General features: G+C 41.0%; 1 protein-coding gene across 1 annotated transcript; it reads left to right on the top strand.

Annotated features, from left to right (window-relative positions):
* Positions 1–2,146: 2,146 nt before the first annotated feature.
* On the top strand, positions 2,147–3,610 carry LOC145397247 (protein Star-like). The gene is made up of 2 exons (XM_080270443.1): positions 2,147–2,709; positions 3,307–3,610. The coding sequence occupies exons 1-2, from the start codon at positions 2,147–2,149 to the stop codon at positions 3,608–3,610; spliced, it is 867 nt and encodes a 288-aa protein (XP_080126569.1).
* The last annotated feature ends 10,363 nt before the right edge of the window (positions 3,611–13,973 follow it).

Below are 13,973 nucleotides of genomic sequence, written 5' to 3'. Positions count from 1 at the left end.
TTCCTTGGCGAAGACGTTTGAAACGATCTCCACTAACCCTTCGATAAAAGTTTGTTACTATTATCTTGCTACTGCCACCAAATTTCCTTCAACATAGGAAAGACCTCTCGTAATAAAGGAGGTCAACCCTCTAGTCCAGTTTGTCTAGTCTAGTGTGTCCAGGCATCTCGAAATGAACGGATCTTGAATTTGGCTTCTTTTTTTTTCTGGAAGGAACGGTTTGTGGGCACCTGGCCTTTGGTTCCTTCTTCCTTGCATTTAAAAAAAAAAAAAAAAAGTCTATAGGGTTGACCATCGTCTGACTGTCGCTGAGGGCAAGTCCTGTTCCCCAAAGGACTGATACGGAAGTTGAACACTAATATTAGATGAATCTGCCGAACATGAACAACGTGATCAAAATGTGTACGCGTGTGAGGGGAAACAGGTTCAATAACACCGCTGATGCAGTGTTATTTTTAGATCAAGCAACTGCCACGTGTAAGGAAACCCGTGCATTTGCTCAGCCTCCAGTCCCACGTTCTTTTCACCATCACTACAGCGCGTGTGTGTGTGTGCCTGTGTTCTAACCTAAGAAAGATCCCTGAACCCTTTCCAGCTAGGTTGATAGCTATGTGTTGTCACCTTGGAGGGTTGATTTAACTCATGTAACGTTTTAACTCTAACTTGGCCCAGATTTTCGTCCTTTCGCAGCTTCTTTCAAATTAAACACACTGTAGCTCAATATCCTTTCCATAGCACTTCTTCGTGACTAGTAGCTTAGTGGTAAAAATTAGCAGTACTATGGCCCTACATCCTTTCCACAGCACCTCTTCGTGACTAGTAGCTCAGTGGGAAAAATTGACAATACTATGGCTCTATGTCCTTTTCATAGCACCTCAGTACCTTCAAATAACATTCAATACAGCATTCTTCCAACCGGGGCTAAGTAAACCAGCATTAAATGTGTACAGAACTTCAGACTTGAATTTCCCGCGCAAAATGAAAGGCGCAAACATAACTCACCCTCTATAACTCAAACTTAAGTGGTGTGGGAGAAAGACTGGGCGACTGAGAGGACTGATATGAGGAAATTACCCAAATCGATCGTCCTGTTACTGGCTACTGGACTGCTCATCTCCGGCATCATGTTTTTCACACAGGCATGTAACAAAGTTCATGGGTTCGTATGATGATTCTTTAGTAGCATATACTTCAGTTATCATATAATTTTAAGTGGTTCTCTTAGCTCTTTTGGTGTCATGATCCTATTTAATTATTTCAATCTGTTAAAGGCCATGTCATTATATTTAGCTGAAGTTATTTATCTAACACAGAGGGATAAAAACAACTTCTCTATTATGTCTTCATTACAAGTTACCTTTTTATGTTCCTGCTATAGTTATTATTTAAAAGTTATCTATCTATGGTCAGGTGCCTTAATCCCTGAAGGGGTAGCCACAAGCAAGATGCTTCTACGTCACTTTGTCATCCGCCATCAGGTTGCCCCTTCTCCAACTCATACCCCTCTTTCTCTCACGCTGAATAATTCCGTGGCATAAAATATTTGCCATTTGTCCCAACCTGCACAACCAACTGTACGAAAAAAAGCTGTGATGCATCATTCCTGCTTCATAATGAGAACTGTTTTATATCGGCAGTTAATTTTCTCCGACATGGAAAGTATGTTTTCACCCCTGTTTGTCTGTTAGCAGGATTACTCAAAAACTATGAGAGATTTGGACCAGATTTGGTGAGTAGATAGCCCATGTCCCAGGGAACAATCGATTGCCTTTTGGGACCGATCCGGACCGTATTACGGATTCTGGATTCGGAAAACACTTTTTTTGCGAAATCCTAGAATAATTAGCAAACCTAACCCATCATGAAGCGTTGTTTGGAAATTACGTTGCTCTTGTAGGAGAGATGCGCTCCACTGAGTGCCCCTCTAGTTAACATTAGTCCTGCAAGTGAGTGTGACTGGTTGGAGCAATTAGTTGGGGGGAGATAGATAGATAGATAGATAGAGAGAGAGAGAGAGAGAGAGAGAGAGAGAGAGAGAGAGAGAATAATGATGATGTTGTTGGTGATGGCGGGAATTAGGATGATGATGATAATGATTATTGGTGGTGGTGGTGGTGGTGGTGATGATGATGATACGCCTAACATTATGATCCTGCAGGTGAGTGTATCAACTCGACGTACTACAGTGAGCCAAGACACATGGGCACGTTTGGCTGGTCCTCTACAGGCTGACGACGAAGCTGTTCTATCCATCATCAGAGACCGCTACCTCCACCCACCATCCACCCTCCCTTACACCAACTCAAACAGGTCTAGGGACATCATAGGCTCCACTGACTTCACCTGGCCATGGATCCACAAGCACTTAGCACACCTCTTTGGCGATCAACAAAGGGGGTTCTTCGTGGAGGCTGGGGCGCTAGATGGAGTGTACCTATCCAACACGTTATGGCTGGAAAGGAACCTAGGATGGAGTGGACTTCTGATCGAGCCTGACGTGAAGAGCTATTCGGCGTTACTCACCAAGCATCGCAAAGTGTGGTCCTCAAACACATGCCTATCCTCAGAGCCCTACCCAAAGACGACCGTGCTTGTTTCCCGTCGTGTGGTTGAGAAGACGATAGTGGATGTCAGCTACTGGTGGGCTTTCAGAGGTCGCACGCATGAACTACGAGACGACCAACCTTACAGCGAAGAGTTGGAGTCAAGGTAGATTTCCGTTCTTTATACCATTTTTGCACACGCTAAATCTGATTTCCGGAAGATTATAGTTTTTCCATTTTTCTTATTACTGTAACCTAACCCTGCTAACTTAACCCAATCTAACCTAACAAATTAACATGACTAACAAACTAACCTAACCTGATACTAATAAAACCGTGCCAGCGAACTTTACTGACCTTGTACTTAAGATTGATTATTATGACCATCCTTACAACGACCAGATCGAGTCCACGTACCATATTCACATACTTCGTGAACTTGTTTATTAAGCCTGTCTGGTTATACTTTTATGATCAGAGCTAGTCATGGTATTATATTCACAAACCTTCTTGAGCTTAATCTGTGCGTAAGTGACAACACGTAATCAAATCTAGTCACGGTGCTGCATCCACAAACCTAACTCCTAATCATAAGACGAAGTTATATTTCATCCTTACAAGTCACGCATAATATTTAGTTCAGAATCTCCCTTGGTCCCCTCCCCTCAAAGAAATTACTGTGATGTAACAAAGTCAATATAAAGAAAAAAAAAAGTATATTGCGAGAGGGAGATTGAAATTGCGTTCGGACATCCCCCCACAGAACGGACAGCAGCTACTCTATCGTGCAGTGCTTCCCTCTCCTCTCCTATCTCCTGGCCCTCAACGTCTCCACGGTGGACCTCCTATCCCTCGACATCCAGGGCACGGAGCCACTCGTCCTCCGCCCCATCCTGGCCTCCAAGCGCGTCTCCTTGAGGGTGATCGTGGTGGAGGACGAGCTAAAGAGGATGAACCAATCGCACATGGAGACGCAGGGATACCAACTTGTGGCTTCTAATATTGACCAGATTTATATAAAGAAAGGTGACCCTCTTTTATATCGTATGGCCAATTTCACTGCTTAAAGACGAATACTGGACTGAGAAATCTTAATATATAGAGAAGGATAGACAGATAAAAGGACAGATAAATAAATGGATGGAGAGACAGATGGATGGAAAGATAAACAGACTGATGCATAGTTAGACTTTCCTTCCTACAGTCATTTTTTACAGTATCGTTTGTCACAGATTATGTTTAAATCACGAAAGGCAAACCTCTTCCATATCGCCAAGTCAAACAGTAAGGACGACAATATGACGTGATAAATCTTAGTAATTTCATTCTTGCTACAGCCAGACAATTTTATACACATTACATGACTCCTGCGGTAACAAAAAGGCGACTCTCATATCAAGCCAGACACTGATAAACAAATAATAATAATAATAATAACAATAACCCGTAAAAGGGACAGATAAATCATGATAACTACTACCCACATCAACTGCTAAACAAGATAACACGTAAGAGATCCGGGTATATTTTCACTACCACAAAGTGTCGTTATTCAGCTTAGTGGTTTCTCTGTTCCCGAACCACAGAGAGACAGTAAGACAACCCTACTGCTCGATCCTTTCCTTAGCACTATTTCGTGACTAGCGCTGTGCTTTATTGCTAAACAATTGCTACTGCCCACCAAAAAAAGATGGAAAGATGGCAGTCCTAATTTATAGGGGACATATTTGCCGATCTGATGTTTTTCCTGCTAGATTTAAAGATACTTCACATAGCAAAATCATTCAACATCAGTGGCGTGAAACCTACCAATGTTCTAGAGACTTCTGTACAAATTCCGCACCATTTTTGGCCCTTTTACTAAGTTTTAGCGATATTCTAGAAACACCGTAGCTATTATCTGGACTTCTGTTTCTTCTTTAGCGGCATTAAGTGATTTTATTTATTTATTTATTTTTTGAGCAAGTTTAGCGATATTAGTGTATTTTCATTTGGCAACTCGACCCCCAACCGGAACCAACAACCCAGCGTCCCAGTGACCAGTCCCTCATCCTCAGTCGTCACGAAGGTATCAGGGAGGTCAGTGTGTGCTTTGGTTGTCGTTGAAACCCCACCTCTCTCGTCTAATCGTACACCAGGTGGACTACTGGCTCGTTACCCACCATCCACTTCTTGGGAGACGGGGAAAGACGGACGTTTGTACAATACGACAGCGGAGCAACGTGGTTAATCAGTGCCATTTTCAACGTACTTAAGGAAGCCAAGCACTTACAGGAATTGAATTAGGAATCAGCAAGGAGGCTACAAACATCTAAAAAGGTAGTGCTGTACAGTCATACACCCCGCACCCCACCGATAAAGGTACTGCTAAAATTATTCTTGTGGCTGTTAGTTGATACTATTGATAAACTTCTTGAACATGGTAATGACCAGTGAGTACAGTCTTTACTAGCTAAGGGCAAACGAACGTAACTTCTGAGGAGAGCTGGCTAACGTCTGACCATACTGCGCAATGGTAAAAATGCCCCATTATTCGAGACATACGTTTAACCTGCGGACACCTAGACCACTGGCTATACGTGCTTTAGGCTATCTACTGGATAAACATTCGAGCAATCCTAAGCAACAGAGTATGATTCCAAGTGCTTGTCGACAGTTTAGCATCAGATACTTAAGTCCGGTCGCCTCTCTATACCTGTCTGTCAACCTTTATGCGTATGCCTACCTACCTGTCAATATCTACTTAATCACACTACACTTTTATCGCTGGACTTGTACAGTGTGACGTAGTGGACTGAGGTACATATTTTCATTCATTCGTGGGTGACAGTATGCACCTTTTTCGGGTATATTGCATTCAAACATGGGTAGAAACTTCACGCCACCACTGACCTCACACCAGGTTCGAGATAGTGGCCACAGAATTCGAGCTGGCGGCAGACACACATCGTGGGTTATTGTTGGCTGCCGCTTACGATTCTTAACACACTTATATAGACACCTCAACCGATAGTATTTACTGTCCATGGAGTACAAGTCTTTATTATTATTTTTAAAAGTTCTCTACCAAATCCGACGCCTTTGCTCCCTTCTAGGAAACCTCCGGCTACTACAAACTATTAACAGACGAACAGCAGAACGATAACAGGTCACAAGCGTTCTATCATAAAGACCTACACCTTTAAAAACTTTTCATCCTGAGTTTCCTTAAAGGGCTGTTTTTGCATGTCAGTGATGGGGATGAAATGCAAAGAGTACATGTCAACAAAATATAATTCAAACCAGTACAATAAGCAACGACTTGGCACGCATGTTTGGTTCCAGCACTGTGAACTAAACGAATGAATAGATTTTACCCACACACACCCTCACAAGAACAAATACAACTGCAGTATTAAGGTATAGCCTAATGCATGTTTCAACCTCAACTGACTTTTTCCTATAATAATCCTAAATCCACGTAAAAACAAGTGACGACAATTTCTTACACAGTCCTACCACTAAACTGCGAATAAATACATCACAAGCCCGTAGCCTGACTTTTCGAAGGGGGGGGGGGTGCTGAATCTGGACTTGCATACCAGCCGACTGGTCAAAGGTCTGCTGCATGTTTTGCTTTGGGGGTCTGGGTATATAAATGGTGCGTAACATGCATATAAGCGCCGCTGACAAGCAGCACAAAACTTCTGAACCTCAGGGAGTGTCTCTTCTTGCAATGACATTAAAAAACTGACCGTGAGAAAATGAACCTTTAGGCAGGTGGGAGGGTCGTCAGACAATTGACCCCCCCCCTCCCCCTGGCTACGGGCTTGCGATAATATGATATACAAGATACCTGTCATTACCTACCTTTCCACACAATTGTAGCAGTATCAAAAGGGGGCCTAATAAAATGCGAACTGTAGCAAAACTTAATTATATTTAGTATTAAGCAACTGTTTATTACTTCCCATTTTTAATAACCAATTTCAACACTGAACATTCATTTCTATTAAAATTTCAGGTATAAGATGCTAATGCCATGTTAAATAAGTGCATTAAAGCCAATATTTATAGATATCATACATTTTGCTACATTTCGTCTTTTACCAACATCCCATCAAACGTGGCCGCCTCAGCAAAGGAAATAAAAATAATAATAATAACAATGGACCCGGATTCACAGACATGCTTAACCCCTTCCCTCCGATGACGTATCGTTAATGGTGTAAATGATGAGCCACCAGAGAAAATGAAATGTAGATAAAATTCACAGTAGAGGCGAGAATAAACACCCACAGAGAGAGAGAGAGAGAGAGAGAGAGAGAGAGAGAGAGAGAGAGAGATTCATAGAATTTAGTTTTATTTTACAACAAAAATTGAAGCTTCTGATGCTGGAGAGACACCTTCATGTGGTGGCACCGATATGACTAAGCTGTGGAGCTGAACGAATAAGAAGTATAAACATTCCTCAGTCACAGAAAGGAGGAAGGTTAACTGCGGTCATTTCCCCGTTCTGTCTCTGGCTTTGATCTGCACGAAGGACAAAGAGGCTGTTGAATCTTCCTGTCTCCTGTGCTAGCTTTCATAAATATATCTTGGTTACGAGACGGAAATTACAGTAGGTTAGTTAATGTTTTCTGTAGGATGATCAGGGAAAGAAGTGACAAATCTTTCCATGTTTAGTTCCTGTGAAAAAATATTAATTACAACGGGAATCACTAGTATATATGTCTGAGAATTCCGCTCCTGCAGTCCATCAGGCTCACTTGTAAATGAAATTGCGACTACCGTACTAACTTGTCCTTGATTTTCCTCCTGTTGCAGCTTATTCTCGCGGCTCAAGTGGCCGAACAACAGTGCTACGATTCTACATTCTTCCTCATAGCACATTCTTCGTGACTAGCATCACTCTAAAGCAACGGTTCGACATTTTAACTGCGCTTCTTCGTGACTAACACCATATTTTAGTGCTAGTCGTACATTCTTTTCATAGCACTTCGTTATTGGCATCATATTCCACCACTAATCTATTGTTAGAAGAGTATCCCACATAACGACGCAGCAATTTTTGGCCAAGTTAGAGTAAAAAGAGCAGAGTAATTCCCTTTAACTACGATGAGTTTCTAGCTATGAGTTGCATACATAAAAGCATCAGTCTTACGTTGAAATAAAGTAAAAACGCTCATAATTCTCAGCCCAAAAAAGTTAACCGTGATAGCTTTCAACCAGTATGTGTGTGGTTTCTCGAGCCTAGCAAAATTGTCTGTTGTTAAGCAAAATATAAGGCTGGTGATTTGCAATGGGTTAACGCGCTCATGTACTGTATATTTTATTTATACCACCTTTAAACGATTTGACTCACTTTAGACTACTTCGAAATGGGTTAGATATAGCCTTCATTAACACCTACTGTATTGACAAAAAAAAAATGGAAATGAAAGAGTTATAGCCTTTTTAATCTCCTACATTGACAATAAAAGCAGAAAATGCGTCACCGGTTTGAAGGGGTTAAATTCATACGATACAAATTTTCAAAGTATACAGTAAATTTCCTCCATAGTTTAAAAAAAAAAAAAAATGAATTCCCGTTCTGCATTACATTATCTATAATTTTGTCACCATCTAGCGATATTTTCGAATATTTTACCATTATTTCTACGAATGTCGCGCTTTGTGCAATTAAGCGACAGAGTGATGCGACTTTCTAAGACCACAACCCCTCCCCCACTTCAGGATGCGACACTTAGTACGAAAAATCAGTCTCATAAATTTGTATGTGAATCCGGGCCACAGAAAATACAGGTATACTCACCAACACAACGCGGAGACAGGTTCGCTTCCGACTCGAACCATCCCGGGCGAGTCGAATCGTGGCGCACTTATTTCACTTATTTATCGCACTTTTGCGGTATTTCTGTCCAATGTTTTCTTACTGTTAGTCTTTTCATATATTTATACACAGATAGTCACCAATAAATGCTTTCAAAAGTTCGTATACCTGGATTAAGTCCGCGAACTTTACGATCACATTGACGCAGCATCCACTTCTTGCCACGCTTCATCTCCGAATGCCACGACAGTCACGGAATTGCGCCAAAATTTGAAGCCCACCCAAAACAACAAACGAAGATCAACATGCGCACTCAACCCGATTACTATTTTGCATTTTTCCTCGACTTTACTACCTCCTATGGCGATATTGATGTTGGAAGTTGCTCTGCATGATATATTACGATTATCTATCACATATCTCCCCTGGAATTGACTATATGAAAATTCCTGACGATGATGCAAGCACCCAGTTTGAAATTCTCACTGCTTTAACTACCTTACCGCCATAGATTAAGAAAATATAAATCAATGTAAAGATGCACTGGGACAGTACAAAATCATGACCAGATATTGTTTTAGCAAGAATTACCAGTAGAGAATGAGTCTGGGCACTGCAAAAATACAAGCTAAGCAGGATTTCGTTTTTGTTTACGAATGGCAAGCTAACCAATACTCAGATATCTATCCGTCTGTCAATCTGTGGCTAAATCGGCTCAAAAACTTAATCCCGAAAGGGGTGGCTATACATAAATCTCCATGTCACCTAGTCTTTTGCCGTCAAGCTGCCATTCCTCCATGTCACACCTACTGCATTTCTCTCCAACCATGCCCTCCATTTTATCCTTCATTTCCCCTCTCCAACTCACTCGTATACCCTCTTCTCATCCATCTTTCCTTTCTCTCCCTGTCGCAACACCATTTGGGTACTTCTGTCACACCTGCATCAACACCAAAATACTCCTTAACTTCCTCATTTGCCCGTTCCTCTCCATGCAAAACCTCGTCCTCTCAAGAAACAAATTTCCACTGCTCTCTCTCAATACTTATTTCCTTCTAACCGAGTCCAGGCTTCGCATAAATACATTAAACCAAACAATTATCCTCAAACAAGAGTAGAGGCGATTTCCAATCCCTGCTTCCCCTCGCAAAGGACACTCTAGCATCCATTGTCCACCTTTGTGCTATTTATTTTATAACATTATCCACATATGATTATATATTTACAGTATGTTCATATTCATCTATTGAACCATGGAAACATGACACATCCCTTTGTTAGCCCAACATTCAGTTAAGAAAAGAACTTTTTTACTTCTTTTCCCCTCATACTGCTGCTCTTGTGCCTTCCTACATACTCATAATCACCCAAATAACACCAGTTTCTTAAAAACTACAGTTTAGGGTTGATAAACAAAGAAAGCATAGTACAGTACAGTACAGTGTTCTGATGCTTTATAGTGGAGGAATAGCTGCTCTTTACACATTCATAAATAATCTAACTTTTCTCACTCTAAATTCACTAAAACACTGCCTATGCTTCATATTTTAACATTAATCATTCTTCAAAAATACCACAGCCAGTGCAAGGTGTAATTTATCACATCAAAATCCAAAAAAGACCTGAAAAATGCACATGGAGCACAGACAACAAGTGGCACATTGGTAAAGCCCTCAGATTAGAATTCGCTGAAGCCTATACACTGTGATTACAGTCCCAAAGGTGGCTACAAAGCGAACAAAATGGGATTTGCAGTTACCACTACCATTTCTTGTAGCATTTCAAGGTCTAGTCCATTAGCTGCCCTGTTCTCAACTCAGAAATTTTCCTGTTGTCATAAATACAGTATGGTAATTTACAAATTCCACAATATTTTCCCCCTTAGGTTTTAACTTGGGAGAAACTTCTGGCCAGGTATCCTAAAACTTACTACAGATAACAGAAAACACATTTAGGTTTTATGACGTCTTTCCTGGTGCAACTGTGCAAATGGGTGATCTAGTAGTATTGTACAGTATTAGTTGTGGCTTAGCTTCATCTGATATGTATACACAGGGGACTGCAGGGTGAAGCTGCCTTTCTGCTGCAGTTCACCATCCTCTTTTGGGGGGTGGGGAGGGAACTGAAAAACATTTGTTAAATCGGGCTGAGGAGCTATGCTACTCAGTTACATCGATGCCACCACATAACAGCTTCCCTCCCTGCCACCTAAGCAACTGACTGATTGATTATATTAAGATGATCATGTCAGCATAAATTTAAGTGGCTGATCAGACAGACTTCACTGAAAAACAAAGAAACAACAGAACAGAGTCTAAAAAGAGGCTGAACAATTGCAGTGGCATAAGCAAAAAGAAATCTTAAGAACAAAATGTACAAAAAAAATGAAGCTCTCAAGTAATGAAAAAGGATAAATCTGGAGGTGTTATTTTCAAAAGGTTTGGAAGATGAGTGGATAACCAGTATCTGGACATATGTTTACAGAACATACATTACTTATAATTAGAAGTATGTCCATATCCCAAGGTTTCGTATACCATATGTTATTTTGCATACCCTGTACAGCGTATCTTAAAACAAGAAGTCTGAGTTGTTGCTGATGCTAAGGCCTCAGCCCCATGCAGACTTGAACCTGTCAGACTGTAGACTAAAGCTGCCATTCTCATCTAGTCCACCACCCTCCTTTCAAGGACGGTGAAGTAGTCAAAGGGTAGCCGAGGGATGTTTGTATAACCAGGCAGCTCCGTCATCTTACAACATCGATGCTACCATATGAAGGCATCTCTCTCCAGCATATTAAAGCAACAGTGGGACCACAAATGGAGTAATATACAGCATCCAGTGTAGCCTGGCCCAGGTTGCTTAGTCCATGGGGTTAGCGGTGCAGGGGTGTGTGAGGAAGTTGACATGTTCCCTAATCCACTTGTTGGCCACTGCAATGTAGAAAATACATGTGAACATTTTACCTCAAGATTCTTCTAAATAATATGCTTATAATGGACTGTACAAAACAAAAGTACTGCACAATGATCCTATACAGCACTTTCATTTTACCACCAGATCTTTTCAGGGAAGCTAGTCCATCTTTGAGGTCTACTGGATTTTCTATTTATTTTCCTTTAACTAATAAGAAAGAAATACTGACTTCAATGCAAAGGCAATTGTTATTTTCAGAGAAAAATGTGCAAAGGAGAGCCATAATTAAGATCCATTCATTTAAAAATGCCTGGACAGAGTGTGTTTAAATGACTGGAGGTCAAAGTCAGTGAAAGACATACTGAGCTTATACACAGTATGTATACTAAACGAAAACATTGCATAGTACTTATTATATAATGAAACGATATTCAAAATATGTACAAAGTGATGAAATAAATGTGTGTGATACTCATGAATGTCAAGCCTGCAGATGGCAGTGACTTTCAGAGCCAGTGCTCCTTTGAAGACAGTTTGGACAAATAGTTGCATGTAAAATCTCCTAAGACAACTGAGCCTCTAGTTCTATAAAGTCTGATTTCACAAACTGAGCCTCAAGTTTTAAAATGTCAGACTTAACAATCTTACATTCATTAGTGGGTACAGAATCACACACAGATGGCAAGTGCCTGCACACAGTGGCTTTTTTAAACTGGAGTAGAGATTTTTTGTTTTATATCCAGGCCTACCTCCAAATAAAAATCAATCCTTCAGAAAACAACTGTTCAAGCACCATGCAACTACTGCACTAGCATTCCAAGAATTTGTGAACTACAAGATAAATTCTGTCATACACTACCCTTTGAAACAATGTTTGGTAATTAATAACCAAACTCAGTAATTACAACATCAATACTGCAGAGATCCAAAAATGTCTTACAACCCTACATTGCAAGTTCATATTATAACTGCAGCTCTCGCAAAAAGCAAAACCATTCCCATATATAGACTAACTTACTAAATCACATCACCTACATACCATATACATATACTGTACACAATTTTGCACCTAGTTGAAGTGAACAGAGTATAGTCAAACTCACCCCACTTGTGCCCCATGATGACAGGACATCCACAGTGCCTGGCGTTCCAATCCACCGCCCCGCTGCGCTTCAGGTTGTACCAGAACACAGCAGCACCTTCTATGGGAGGGACTGAGATCCCCACCTCAGGAAAACCCGTCCGTCCACCTGCAGTCACGTTGGATAGCTGGATGGGAAGGGAAGAATGTTGGGAGGTATTGGAGGGTGGGTGGTGAGGCTGATGAGCATACAATCAGTGTTCTTTTAGAGTCTACGATATGCGCTCGCAAAATGCTTCTGGTTCATGAGTGCGGGAGGGGTAAAAAAAAATGATTAAATATAGAATGGAGGTTGTTTCATGGTCATAATGAAACGACTTTAAATAAACAATTTTACTGTATTTAAGAACTGACAATTAAGGTCTTTTAGCATTTCATCCTTTCTCGAAATAGAAAAAAAATCAAATTAAAGTGCCTTACTCAGGGAACGGATCATCACCATCATCATCATACCTCCATTAACCCCGTCAATCAGGATGTCATTTATATTTTATCCTGGATACTGCACACAGAAAGGGAATAAATCAAAGTGCAATGTTCATGGGAAAGATCATCATCATCATCATCATCATCATGACCTTTTTTCCTACATTAAGATGGGTTGAGGAAGGTTAGAGATAAGTTAAACTACACTGCAAAAGTGGGAGAACATCTACAGCATGCCTGGCAAAATGGGATGCATAATCCTTCATATTTTATGCAAGCCCTGAAATTCTCTCTTTCTCACAGCCTTGGCTAGGTAAGTAATTTTTTTTTTCACCGCAAAAAGATTTGTCAGACATGGGGCTATCAAGAGAGGGTGCTGGAAAAAAACAATGTAACCATAAACACACAAAACAAGCCTTACACAATCCACATGGTTGCACAACTAAGGCCTTATACAACATAAACATTAAAGGATCTAATGTCATCAACTGCACACTCACATAAAACATCCATGTGGCAAGGCGATCTCCATGTCGGAACATCTCGTTACACCCTGGCTGGAAGGCCAGCACACAGTCTGACAGCTACGGAGGAGAAAGGGTATCATTTTAGGGAAGATTACTACAGATATAAATCCATCCATCCATCATCCAATCCTATGTCACCCCATGAGGAGCATAAGTCTCCGGGGCTAGGCAAGTTGGTCCCATCGCCATCGGGCGGCAGGATAACCCATGGCGGCCGACGTCCACAAAGTTGTGTGTCTCTCCATCGGTATAGCAGTCCTGTTCAGTACGAGAGGAACGGCAGGTCCGGACATATGGCGCAGCTCTTGTTCAAGAGGACAATGGAGTATTGCTACGTCCGAGTGATTATGCATGAAGGCCTCTTTAAGGCAGAATCACTGCTAGTGGTTGATGGTTTGTGAACATCTAGCATAGACATAAATACTGCATAAACAACCATTTCAACCTGAGGATATCAATTTATTACTATTCCTCCTGCCTCCAAATGACAATATTCAGCTGAGAAGAGTATTCTAGTCTTCAGTGGGTCAGTGAAAGCCATCAAGTGAAAAAGGCTGACTCAGCAACATGTATGAAGACTTTTAAAATTAAATTAGCAGTAAGGACAC

Source organism: Coenobita brevimanus, chromosome 40 (assembly GCF_032717465.1).
Source record: "Coenobita brevimanus isolate Jiangsu-jjx chromosome 40, ASM3271746v2, whole genome shotgun sequence".
Classification (NCBI taxonomy): Eukaryota; Metazoa; Arthropoda; class Malacostraca; order Decapoda; family Coenobitidae; genus Coenobita; species Coenobita brevimanus.
Note: the sequence above shows the minus strand (reverse complement) of the source record. Positions and strands in the feature narration are given on the sequence as shown.